The sequence below is a fragment of the Ichthyophthirius multifiliis genome (assembly GCF_000220395.1).
Source record: "Ichthyophthirius multifiliis unplaced genomic scaffold scaff_1120509251150, whole genome shotgun sequence".
Classification (NCBI taxonomy): Eukaryota; Ciliophora; class Oligohymenophorea; order Hymenostomatida; genus Ichthyophthirius; species Ichthyophthirius multifiliis.
This window is the reverse complement of record NW_004086156.1, coordinates 23,558-36,996: the sequence shown is the minus strand read 5'-3', so window position 1 is coordinate 36,996 and position 13,439 is coordinate 23,558. Positions and strand designations below refer to the sequence as shown.

Here is a 13,439-nt window from a genome sequence, read left to right as displayed (position 1 = left end):
AAACAAATAATGTACGTATATTATAGGTATTATACCTAATTAAGATACTGAAGAAAGTGGATATTAAATAGAGGCATATGGAAATAATTTAAGTAGATATATAATTTTGGAAGAAAATACAGTTTTAGAGAATATTATAATCTAAGATGACTATTAATTCTATGCGTTTTTTATAAAAGATGTCGAGAATATAAAAAATATAAAAATAAGAAATTCATCTTAAAATGTGTAAACTTTCGTTTCTATAAATGGAATGTGTGATTAACCTTCTGAAGAAAATTGCCCATCTAAAAAATTCAAATTAATGAAAGGATTAAATACAAAGCCTGTAGTTTTATAAGGACATAATGCTAAAACAGGCGCTATATATATAGGAGTATATGGATTTGCGAATACTATTTATTCCATAGTTACTGAAGTGGAAAGAGTTGATAAACTGAAAATCATACATTTGGTTGGAGGAGTTTATTTCTAAGGACATATATCAAGGAAAAATCCTATTTAATATTTTGTCTATAATCCTATAAATGACTCCGATGATAAATAAAAAGGCGAAACTAATGATGATATTGAATTCAATTTCAAAGGATAGAAAGACAAACTCATTATTTTAGTCAATAATGATGGTACTTACCCATATTCGGATGGAGAAAATGGATTCTAATGGTAATCTAGTAACGGTTATTTGTTTATTTCTAGAAAAGATAAATAGTACGATAAAAAGGCAAGTTATTAAATTGCTGTAATGGCCACTGAACATGCTTTCAAAGTAAGTCCTTATCAAAATGAAAATATAAAAGAATAGTTAGACTTGAATTTTTAATTGATGGCGTCTTCTAGTAATGTAGTTAAAGCTTTAGATCTAGGAAATACTATAAATGATTATTTAGTGGAGTAAGGAATGAAATATTACTAAATAAGAATACATAATATGACTGAAGTAGTTTATGTTTCTCATTATGTGAAAAATTAAAGAGTGAAAAATTCCAAATACTTCACTTTTGGAGTCGGATCGGAGCCTTTTGAATAAATAGATAAATACGAGATGAAAGTTTAGAGTAATTATACGAATTTCCGTTTAGATCCATAGTTTGTTAAAGAGAAAATCTGTAAATAAAAAATACAAGATTGTGATATTTATTTAAGTATAAGTAGTAATGTTGATCAAGAAATAAATTATACACTAACTGTTTGGGCTTAAGAATATGCAATTGAATTAACTGAAGGAGTCTCTCATAGAGGAGATTTTAATAATGTTTTAGAATATATGAATTTCTATTATATCCCTAATAATAAAGAACATTCTTTATCAATTTATCTTTCTAGTATTTATGGACATTCTTCTTTTAATGTGCTTTTGTGGGATAACGAAAATTCGAATAATGTTATGGAATGGCCTTTCCCAATTTAATCGGATGATAAATATCATTTTAATTCCGGTATTCATAATTCACACTCTATTAGTTTTTCAGGAGAAGCATTTGAGTTTTGTTGGCCGGATTGCATTCTTTTGATAAGTGTTAGTTATTATACTGGATTACCTAATGATGGGGAAGAAATTGTTTAAAAAATAAAGGACGAGAGAAAAAATGATCATTTTAATATTGTTGTGAGTTCTTTGTATTAAGATTTTCATATAAATTAATAAGCAGAATTTACAATTGAATAAAATGAATAGAAATTCTTTTTTTTGGCTTTGAATAATATTTTGGAGGAAAATGATTCGATTATTATTGAAATGACTCCTCTTTCAGGAGATGGGGTTTTGGGAGTTATTTTAAAAGACGATATTACTAATAGATACCCGAATAGTATTATAAATGAATAAACAGCCGATATTGTATCTTATGCTAATTATTTAGAAATATCGAATAAATAACTGAGAAAAATAATGGCAAAATATGACTTGAAAATTAATTAAAATCCCGTTTTGATAATTGAAGTTGGGTGTATTTCAGATTCGGCAGGAAAATTCGTTTTAATTGCTATGTAGGGAAAAAATCCAGTTTTAGATTTAATGCATGGATTGCCTTAGGAAATTTTCGTTTATTCAAATTATAAGAGGTATTTTAAATATTTTCATTTCTCAGACTCTGATTTTACGGTCAAGTTATAAAGGGAAATCGGGTATGCGGATTTGGGGATTAGAGTTTGTAAAAATGCCAAAAATTCAAAAATTACTAGTTTTGAAAAATGTTTGAAAAACACAAATGAATAGACTATTTAATACACTGCAGGTGAATCTTTTTCGAATATTCATGTTTCTTAGGATAATGAGGAGCTCTATTGTTAAGAATGTCTATATATTATTTCAGTTTCAGCGCATGAAGGAGAAACTCATGCCTTTATAAGTGTTATATTTTAATAAGACTTCACTTGGTTGCAAGAAAGTAGATAAATTAGGGATTTCGTAGAAGTAAATACACTTAATTTATATAGAATATCAGTTGATTAGGATGAGGTGACTGATTTGAGTGTTTAGAGCTTTAATGGAAGTGTAGAAGTGTATTACTCATATGAATATACTTTTGATTTGAAGGAATTTAAATATGGACCTTTTTCTAGTGAGAATGGGTAAATTCATGTAGGAATAGCCCCAAGAATATAAATGAATGAAGAAAAAAATAAAAAAAATAAAAAGAAAGGTTCCCAAGCTAATATTTAAGAACATCTCCATTAAGCCGAAATTTACATTGCGGTTGTAAATAAATAAAAAAAAGAAAATCAGAATGCTTCATTTTCCATTATTTATAATGCGGGAAGTAAACTTAGGTATATTTCAGATGGATAAATGCTTATTTAATAAATTGCTCCTAAAAGTTAAGCAGTGTTCATTTATTATCATTTCGAATATGAGGCGCCGGCTAGATTTAATATATTTTCACATACTAAAGGATATGATTTAGCCACTTTAAATATTACCTGTGTACATGATTTGATGAAAGATAGGAGAGATTATAAAGAAATTAGTTAAGATTCGGTTTATTTATAAACTTTGGCTTTACACGATTATTCAGTTTCTTATTAATTACCGGAAAGAAATGGAACTTATGAAATTGTTATTAAAAATACATAAAATAAATACCTTAATTTAAGCTTAAGTATTAATGCGAGAGATATTTTACTTATTCCTTTAAATTTTTAAGTCGATCATATTTTATAACCACTTTCTTTTAACTATTATGAAGTTATTGTACCTTAGAAAGGGTATTTGGCTTTATTATTTACTCATTGTTAAGGAGATAGTAAAATTGGGGTTTCTTAAAATTATGAATAATTTTTAGAAGGGGAATATGATGAATTTTTTGATTTGAATAGTGGAAATACTTATTTAGATACATTTAAAGTTAAAAAAGGTTATTTAATATAATCTTTTTTATTTTTATTTTATTTTTTAAATAGGAGCCGTTTTTATTGCTATATAAAATGGAGATGAAGAATCTATGTATAAATTAAAACCTGAATTCCATAAAACATAGAAGACTATTTCTAAATAAAAATTAAAAGCAGGTAATTAGGGAAAAATAAATTATAAAAGAGAACTTGGAGGGAATACGGTAATTACTTTTAAGTCTATTGTATGTGAAAAATGCGATAAAGCAGTAAAATAAATATTATTTTTTCAAATAAAATAATAACAATAATAATATATATAATTTAGATAACTAAAGGAAGTAAAGTGAATTATGAAGTTATATATTCTATTGATAAAGAGATTTTAAATACTATTGGAAAATGTTAAGTAAGAAATTATTACGAGCATGACGCTTAGGATAATTTACATTAAGTTCATAAAATATCACCTAAAAATGTCTATGGAGAGGATTATAAATTTAAAACATTTATATTAGAAAACAAGGAATAAGATGAAATGAATTTCTCATTTAAACTAGATGATGATACAACAATATATCATTTAAGTATAGTTGCTAAAATATAGAATTTCGAAAATGATCCGATATCAATATTTTACGAAAACATCGAAATTGCAGAACCTAATGTTTCATATAAGACTGAAGCTTCAGTTTACGCATTTATATTTGCCTGTATTCTTGTTATTATTTTCTTCTGTATGACCACTTATTTATTCTGGAGAAGATATAAGGCTATGAAAAAGGGTTTATAAGCTAATATTAGATGGAGAGAATTAGAACTGAAATAATAAAAGTAATAATAAAACTCATAAAAACTCGATACTGCGATTAATTTAAATAAAGACTAGAAATATAAAAATGATAATAGTAATGTTATTGAATGTGTGAATAATTCAAACAGTTGTAATAATGATGAATTTTAGTTTAATTTGTAAAGCTAAAATGACCTCAAAATTAATGATTAGCCCCCTCATATATAAAATAGTAAATAATAATAAACTAAAGGCGGTTATTAGTAATTTTAAGATGATTATTTCTGAAACGAAAATTTAATATTATAATTATAAATTTTTATTTTTAAAATATATTATTTACAAAAAAAATGTATTTTAAATATGTTTTTTTTTTTTTTCCCATATTAATTTAAGTAAATAATTTTTTTCTCTAATAAAAACTTCTTATACTAGTCTTATAATTAAACTTTTCAGCAATATCTTCAATAAATTTTCATAATTATTTAAATCATTATTTTGAGAATTCGTTTTAACTAATCAGTATATCTTAAATAAGCATTATGAGAAGTTATATTTTTATAATATTATTTAAAAGCAGCTATTTATTGAATTGTTTTTTCCCTCCATAAAGCAAGCCTTTATTTTAATAAAGATTTTGTAGAACAAATAATATATATATTTCTAATTTTAGAAGTAATAATAGTATCAGTATATGTAAATTAATAATTTTCTTCAAAATATACATATTACTTATGTCTGAATCCTTTCCTGAAACCCTGAATTTTCAGTAAAGAGTTTAAGATTTAGAACAATTTTCTACATAATAAAGTCTAGCAAATTCATTATTTTCCTTAATTTAAAAAGTATATATTAATTTAAAATTGTTCCGATAATATTTTCTCCAAAATAACAAACTCAAAGCTTCTAAGAATACATTTCTTAAATTACACTCATTTTCTAAAAATTCGAATATGAATATAATTTCAGATAGAAAATTTCCATTAAATTTAATTTAAAACACTCTTTTTTTGGGTTTATCTTTAGTATTCAGGACTTTCTTTTTCTCTTTATATAATATGTATTTCTATATATTAATATAAAAGTTTTAAATTCTATAGTTTTGATTGAACTCTTTGTACAAAATTATATCCTAAATATAGTTCCGTATATTTTATTATTTTGTATTTTGTTTATTTTTTATTTATATATTATATTATAAAAAAGAAAAAAAATATATTTTGATTTATTTATTTTGTTTTAAGATTATTATTTTAATTTTTTATTTTTTTTAAAATATAAATTAATTAATGATTTAATTAAACAAAATTTAATATTTTTTTTATTTTGGTTATAAACTTTATTTTAAAAATTTTTTTTAATATTTTATATTTTAAAAAATTTGTATTGATATGTTAACTACTTTATTATTAAAATATTATTATTTTAAAAAAAAAAAATATCGTTTTTATTATTTTATAAATTATCAATTTATTATAAAACATTTAAATTTAAATTTAAAAAAAAAAATATTTTTGGTCTTAAACGAACAAATATTTTCATATTTTATTTCTAATTTGTTAAAAAAAAAATACATTCTATCAACTAAAATATAAATAAAAAGATTATAGGCTTTCCGTTTATTCAAATTAAATAATATTATAAAATATTCTTTTCTTTATTTTTAAAAAAATAAATAAATACAATATAATTAATAAAAAATAAAATATTAGATACTAATTATTAATAAAATTAGACCAATTAAATAAATAAAAAAAAGAATAAAGATTTAAATTATCAAAGCAAAACATAGAAAAAAATAGAAATTAATTAAAAAAAAAATAACAAAAAGAAATAAAAATCCTATATAAAATGACATCAGTAAGGTTTGTAATTGCAAATTAAATATCCCCTTCAAACCGAAACTCATTGCAAGAATTTAAAAATGCCTTTATTATTGATTCATATTAATAATAATAAAATAATTAATTAAACGAGATCACTATATAAAATCAAATAAATTAAAATAATATTGTAAATATAATACCGCAATAATTAGTTTAATAATAAATTAATCTCAAAAATTTACCTCCAAAAAGGCCTTCATTAAAAATTAATTCGAAATTATAGAAATCAAAATTTTAATAATTTTAAAATTAAGAACAAAATACTGCATAATAATAAGATTCTTTATATAATTGTACTATTAAATAAAGTTAAGATTCAATAAATTAATTATAATTGGACTTTTAAAAGAGTATTTCCTAAGATTCGGAAGAGTCTTTGGTATTGTAGAAAAAAAAATATTAATAAAAAATATTTAATGGAGTTGTTAAAATACTAGAATATGTTAGAAATGATAAAAATAATTTAAATTAAATCGAAGTTTTTGAATTAGGAATAACCGTCTTTTTTTTAAATTTATTAACTTTAAAATTTTCAGAAAAAGTTGATGAATTATTTTAATATTTTAAATTATCTTTAAATGACGAGAATATATAAAATTACTAACAATTTAAGCCTTTTGGAACCTGTGAAGAGTATAAAGGCGATGAAATCGATTTTATTTAAAATTTGAAAGGAAGAGAAAAATATTTCCAAAAAGAATATGAATTGAGGAGTGTTTTTTAAAAAAATTTTCAAAGAATTTTCCATGCGAGTCTTTTTTTCTAATGCATAGATGAATTTGAAGAAATACTAAAGCTTTATGAGGATGATGTCTAATAAAAGAAATTAAATGTACGATAAGATGTATTATTACTAGCTTTAAATTATGAAAATGAATCCATTGTGAATTTTTTATTAAAAAATAAAACTAGAATATACGCTGCGTAAGGAGAAGGAATAAAGGATTTTATAAAATAAAAATAAATTCCAATAAATAATGAAAATATAAATGAAATTTGTATAAATTCTTTATTTCTAACTTATTATTATACTGTTTATTGTTTTTCAGCTAAAATGATTTAGTTTGTAATCTCTAAAACTGAAGATGCATTTTAGAATAAACTTATTTTATAACATTTCATTTAATATTAATTAAATTCTTTGTGTATGAAACTATTCATGAAAATGCTTATATAGAAATAAGAATTAGATAAAGAAATGGTTTAAATATGTATTAATAATTATAATTTCTAGTTCCTGTATTTTTATTAAAATAAGGCAAGAAATAAAGTCTGGGGATGGCTAGAAGAAGCTTAGTATTAAAAAGCACTAGTAAAATCTGTGAGGAAATCTAAAGGAAGAAATTTCGAAAGCCTGATTTTTTTCTTGGCTAAAATTGAACTTTGGTCATCGAAAGATCTAATTTAATTAATGGCAGAGACTTTGTACGAAAGGCTTGATTCTGAAATAAATGATAATAATTTTTTATTTTCATTTAACAATCCACTAAAGGTTGTTGTTTTAATTATTGAATTATTAGATATTACTATAAATAATGTGTATTATTAAAAGAATATGCTTTTTAAAGCAAAGAGATTATATATGAATTTTGCTTAAAAACTCATCAAAACTGCTATTGATGAAGATTAAATGTATGAATTATTGATTGATTGGGATCTTTAAGGTAGGAAACTTTTACATATAATTTATTAAAATTCACTTATGGACATTATTGCAGATAATAAAGTATAGGATGTAATTGATATTTTATGGAATGGAAACAATTTAATAACTAATAATATGTAATAAAAATATAAATATATATATAAAATTATGTATATATAATTATAAATATATAAATTAAATATATATTTATATATTTTTATTTATATTATATTTTTTTCATTTAATATATTTTTTTATAATAATTTAGTCTTAGCTTTTCTTCTATTAGTTAAAATTTGTTTAAAGATTAATTTAACAAATCTTTAAGAAAAAAATAGAATTACTTTTATCCATTTAATTAGAAATATAGGGACGAATCTTTTGTTTTATAATAAGATGTTTGGGTAAAATAAATAAAACTTAGACATTATTTAGATTAATTTTCAATTCTAATTTTTATAATTTTTTATATTATTCTTTTCTATTACATATTTGATGCTTTTGAATATGATGAAAAAGACGAAATATTTGTTGTAAATTCGAAATAAATAATTGATAAAATAAAGCATAATCTTATATCTATGATAGTTATTCCTTTATTTTTTGGAATAAATTTACCTTTACATTCAATAGTAAAAATAATATACTTAAAAGAATATGAAAAAAATGTAAAATTAAATGCAGGTCATATATTAGATATTATAATTTCTATTTTCAGTTTATATTATATATTCTTTATTATTTATTTAGATGAAAACAATACTAATGAGATTTAATCTTAATTTAAAATATTACATTATATTCTACTTAATCTTATTTTTTTAAAAGCTATTAATTGTTTTACTGCTACTAAACTTTTTGGTCCACTTTTATAAGCCTTAATTTTTATTTTTATTGAATGTTTTAAATTCTTAATTATATTTTCTCTTATTTTAGCTTTATTTACATTTATAGGTTGGTTTAATTTATTTTTTTATTTATAAAAATAACATTTATTTTAAAATAAAGGACATGTTTTATTCAATTAATAAGAAGAGTAATTATTTAAAAGTTTTGAAGTAAGTTTATTATATTTAATAGAAACAATGTTTGGATAATTCTCATTTTCAAGTTATTAATAAAATTATCCAGTATTGGGTCCTACTTTTATATTTATTTTCTTATTTGCGATGGCAATTTTATTTATTAATGTATTAACTTCTATTTTAGCTTTTACTTTCGAAAAAGCGAAAAGATAGGGAAGAAATTTACATTATAAACATATTATTTAATATATAAGATAAGGCAAATTTTAAAGAAAGTACGGATTTTTGATAATAATGCCAGTATTTCTTTAATTTACATTAATTCCTTATTTAATATTAAAAATGTTTTTACAATAAAAATAATTAGGTAAGGTTTGTTAGTTTTATTATTGGTTGGGATATTTTCCTATATTATTTAACAGTATACTATTTTTTATTATTTTCAATTTCTGTTTATTACCTTTTGCATATATAAAAAATTGCTTTTAGTTATTTAAATTTTGGCTAAACGATTAAATAGATACCAAATTATTACTATAATGGTTGTTTTTAGGGCTTTTTATACTTAGTAAAAAGATTATTTGGGATGAAATAAAAGTCTATTATTGGTATTTAAAAAGCAGTAAATAACCTACTATGAAAGAATCGAAATAATAAAAATAAAATAATGAAAGTTTTATATATGTTTTTTAAACTTTAGCAAAAATGTATTAATAAAATACTATTTATACTACAATTGGAGAGATTTTTAAATAAACAAAATAAAATATTTTACTTAATTAAATAAATTAAATTGATATTGATCCTGAATAACATATTTTAGGTGTTAATTTGTTAAAAAGAAAAAGTAATCAATATTAAGCTTCTTCTTTTAATTTAGATAAAAAATAGTTTTAGTAAAAAAAAGATCTTTTACTATAAAGAGCTACTTCTACTATCCCTACTTCAATTATAAATAAAATAAAAATTAAAACTATTTTCGAAGGAATACCAGAAATGAGAGATGCTGATTATGTTTATGAATATTTAGAAAATTTTTCATTTAAGTCAGTTATAGAAGACGATAGAAGAGAATCTATTATAAATATCTAGAATGTACTCAAGTTACATGAAAATTATACAAGAAAGGAACTAAATTTAATTATTCATAATCAACTGTATAAAGCTTTAAAAAACTTATGAAATTAATACAAATATTTTTATTTATTTATTTATTTATTATAATTATATTATTAATATAATAATAATTATTATTATTATTATTATTATTATGATTTATTATTATTAATATTTATTATTATAATTAATATTAATATTATTAATTTTATTATTATTAATATTGTTTTTATTATAATTATTATTAGTATATTTTTTAATTATTATAATTTTATATTTTATATTATCATATTTATATATATTTATATTTTTTGTCAAAACATTTTTAATAAAACTTAAAAATTTTAAATTATTATTAATAATTTATTAATATTTTTTTTTTATATAATCTATTAATTAATATATAAATAATATAATATATATAATTAATAATATATTTTTTTATATATATATATATATATATATATATATATATATAGTTTTTTATATTTTTATATTATTTGTTGAAATATTATTGTTTTTATTATATTTAATATATTATTTTTTATAATAATTTTTTCACCTATATATTTTTTTAAATATTTTTTAAAAAAATAAGTATTTTTTTTTTTAATTTAATTATTTTTAGTTAAAAATTAAATATGGGAAATAATTGTGGATGTGTATCAGATAAAGAATTTGAAAATAAAACTCAAATAGTATATATTTTTATAATAATATTATATGTTTCAAAATGTATTATATTTTAATAATTAATATTATAATTATTTTAATTATTTTTTATTTATTTTATTTAAATAAAAATAATATAAGGAAATCAATAACTAATTAGTTTAAAAAATATAAAAAAATAATGTAAGTAATAAATTAACCTATGCAGAAAACAAAACACAAAGTGCAAAATATGTTAATAATATTTTATATATTTAATTATAACTTATTTTTAATATAAAATAAATTTCTAAATAATTTTATCTCAAATATTTTAAAAGACTAAGATAATATTAAAAAATATGAAAATTATGATGATAACGAAGTCTAAGTAGTAATCAAAGAAAACTAAAATTAAAAAAAACTAATAATAAATCAAATAAATTAATAATCATATAAATAAAATACCGAAAATATAGATTAAAATGAAAAAAATGATAAATAAAACTAAAAAAAAAATGAAATAAATTAAAATAGTATAGATTCTTCTCAATAAAATAAAAAAAAGGATAAAAAATATTTAGAAATTAAAAAAATATAATAAGAAAAAGAAGCCTCTAAATATTTTGATTAAGAACAAGTAATAGTTTAACAATGTAAAAAAGTATTAATTATTAATTTATATATATCTTTAATTTAATATTTTAAAAAAATAAAAAATTAACCTTTAAACAAAAAAAATATAATAAAAAGACAATTAAAATGATTATCTTAATAGTAATTCTTAATAAAAAGAAAGAAGGCCTCTTTATACTTTTAAAAGTGGAGCAGTTTATGATGGAGAATGGAAAGGAAATATGAGAGATGGTTACGGAGAATAAGAATGGCCAGATGGAGCTAGATATGAGGGAGAATGGTTAAATAATAAAGCCCATGGTAAAGGAAAATTTTATCATGTTGACGGAGATATTTTTGAAGGATAATGGTATATGGATAAGGCTAATGGATATGGTATTTATATACATATCAATGGAGCTAAATATGAAGGCAATTGGAAAGATAATGTATAGCATGGATTTGGAATCGAAAATTGGAATGATAATTCGAAATTTGAAGGTCATTATGTAAATGGAAAAAAATAAGGATATGGTGTGTATGTGTGGGCAGATAAGTATATATATATAATAAATTAATAATATAATAATATTTATTATTAAAAAAAGATCAAAATATGAAGGTGAATGGTATGATAATAAAATCAATGGATAAGTAACTTTAATTATTTTATATTTATATTTATAAAAAAAAAAAGGGTATATATACTTGGGCTGATGGGAGATAATATTAAGGTTAGTGGCTTAATAATAATATGCATGGAAAAGGTGTTTATACATGGTAAGATGGAAGAAAATATGAAGGATAATATTTTAACGATAAGAAAAATGTAACTAAAATAAATATTATTAATATTTGAAATTGGTAATTTAAAAGGGTACCGGTATATATTATTGGGCAGATGGAAGAATATATGATGGAGAATGGAAAAATGGAAAATAAAATGGAAAAGGAAAATATATTATCTAGGACGGAACTATAAAATATGGAATATGGTAAAATGGAAAAAGAATTAAATGGTAGGATGAAGATGAAGATAAAGATGAAAATAAAGAAGATATTTAAAATATATAAATAAATGTTTGAAACATAAATAGAAAATATAAAAGATAAGTAAATGTATAATTATTATGATTACAATAATTATCATTCCAATTATTATTATTATTATTATTATTATTATTATTATTATTATTATTATTATAATATATATTATTTTTAATATTATGTTTTCATTTTTCTATGTACTCTATGTACTTTTTATATCTTATGTAAATTACAAATTCATTTACCATTAAATTTTAAATAAAATAATTATATAAATAAATATATTATATATTTAATAAAAATTAAAAAATAAATTATTTCTAAATATAAAATTTAGTTGTTAAAAAAAAAAATGAATAATAATTCTTAATCCAAAACTTCAAAAGTATAAAAACGCAAATTATTTCAAACTCCTAAACAATCTTAAAGTGAGATTATTTCTGAAAAATTAACTTAAAAAAAATAAATAATTATAGACAAATTTCCTAATAATTTGACTATTAAGAATGATATTTAATAATAAATAATACACACGGACATTGATTAAATGAAATTAAAATAAGAAATTGAAGCTCGAGAACATGAATTGAAACTTTTGGCATAAATGGACTACTTAATAGACTTAATAAAGTCTTTAGACTAGGATAGAAGTATAAGTATTGATTCATAAAAAATCTGGGAAATAGAAAAATTAAAATCAAATTATTAAAGCATTAATAAATTAAATATAGAAGAAGGATAATTTTAATAAAAAAATTAATTTGAGGATAACTTGATTAAATTTAATGAGAATGAAATTTTTTTTGAAACAAATAAAAAAAATTAGACTAATAATTGCGAAATTGAAGAAATTATTAACGAAAATAATTTCCTTAAATAAAAACTAGAGGAAAGTGATAATAATAAAGTCGTTTTAATTGACAAAATGGAAGAAATGGAAAAAGAAATTGAAAATTTAAGGAATGAAAATGATTTAAAAGATCAATAAATGCAATAAGTACTTAAAAATAGTAAACATTTTTCTAATTCTTCTTAAAAAAATGAAGTCTTATTTAAATAAAATCAAAATAATATTGATATTATTACCGACTAATTAAATAAAACTAAATAAATGTTAAATAAAAAGGAAGAAACAATCTAAAAAATACAAGAATAATATGAAAATGAGTTATAATAAATGCATTAAAAATTTTAAGAATAAAGCACATAATTTGAGTAATAAATAGGTGAATTATAGTAAATTTAAATAAAAGTTTGTTAAGAAAACGAAGTTCTTTTTAATGAAAATTAAAGGTTTTTTACTGAAAACTAATAAATTTTGAATGAAA

The 13,439-nt window shown here is 19.9% G+C and overlaps 4 protein-coding genes across 4 annotated transcripts, besides 13 other annotated features; 3 read left to right on the top strand and 1 right to left on the bottom strand. All coding sequences in view use genetic code 6, as the record gives it.

Moving 5' to 3' along the window:
- Positions 1–304: 304 nt before the first annotated feature.
- IMG5_149750 (hypothetical protein) lies at positions 305–4,414 on the top strand (the record flags this gene model as incomplete). The annotated part of the gene is made up of 5 exons (XM_004030920.1): positions 305–2,574; positions 3,319–3,356; positions 3,403–3,602; positions 3,662–4,167; positions 4,360–4,414. The coding sequence occupies 5 exons, from the start codon at positions 305–307 to the stop codon at positions 4,412–4,414; spliced, it is 3,069 nt and encodes a 1,022-aa protein (XP_004030968.1).
- A 320-nt stretch (positions 4,415–4,734) lies between these two features.
- On the bottom strand, positions 4,735–5,195 carry IMG5_149780 (hypothetical protein; the record flags this gene model as incomplete). The annotated part of the gene is made up of 1 exon (XM_004030919.1): positions 4,735–5,195. A coding segment is annotated over one exon (303 nt), but the record flags the coding sequence as incomplete, so codon positions are not given.
- A 782-nt stretch (positions 5,196–5,977) lies between these two features.
- IMG5_149753 (hypothetical protein) lies at positions 5,978–9,864 on the top strand (the record flags this gene model as incomplete). Its single annotated transcript, XM_004030918.1, has 3 exons — positions 5,978–7,794; positions 7,926–8,611; positions 8,693–9,864. 3 exons carry the CDS (start codon positions 5,978–5,980, stop codon positions 9,862–9,864), a joined length of 3,675 nt encoding a protein of 1,224 aa, XP_004030966.1.
- Positions 7,798–7,869: a microsatellite.
- Positions 7,804–7,864: a microsatellite.
- Positions 7,860–7,915: a microsatellite.
- Positions 7,866–7,915: a microsatellite.
- A 33-nt stretch (positions 9,865–9,897) lies between the features above and the next one.
- Positions 9,898–10,085: a microsatellite.
- Positions 10,047–10,109: a microsatellite.
- An 88-nt stretch (positions 10,110–10,197) lies between these two features.
- Positions 10,198–10,276: a microsatellite.
- Positions 10,277–10,439: 163 nt separating this feature from the next.
- IMG5_149746 (hypothetical protein) lies at positions 10,440–12,150 on the top strand (the record flags this gene model as incomplete). The annotated part of the gene is made up of 7 exons (XM_004030917.1): positions 10,440–10,496; positions 10,612–10,693; positions 10,791–11,105; positions 11,203–11,620; positions 11,673–11,718; positions 11,762–11,893; positions 11,941–12,150. The coding sequence occupies 7 exons, from the start codon at positions 10,440–10,442 to the stop codon at positions 12,148–12,150; spliced, it is 1,260 nt and encodes a 419-aa protein (XP_004030965.1).
- Positions 10,500–10,561: a microsatellite.
- Positions 10,878–10,910: a microsatellite.
- Positions 11,987–12,023: a microsatellite.
- Positions 12,151–12,187: 37 nt separating the features above from the next.
- Positions 12,188–12,226: a microsatellite.
- Positions 12,219–12,292: a microsatellite.
- Positions 12,293–12,366: 74 nt separating this feature from the next.
- Positions 12,367–12,402: a microsatellite.
- Between the last annotated feature and the right edge of the window lie 1,037 nt (positions 12,403–13,439).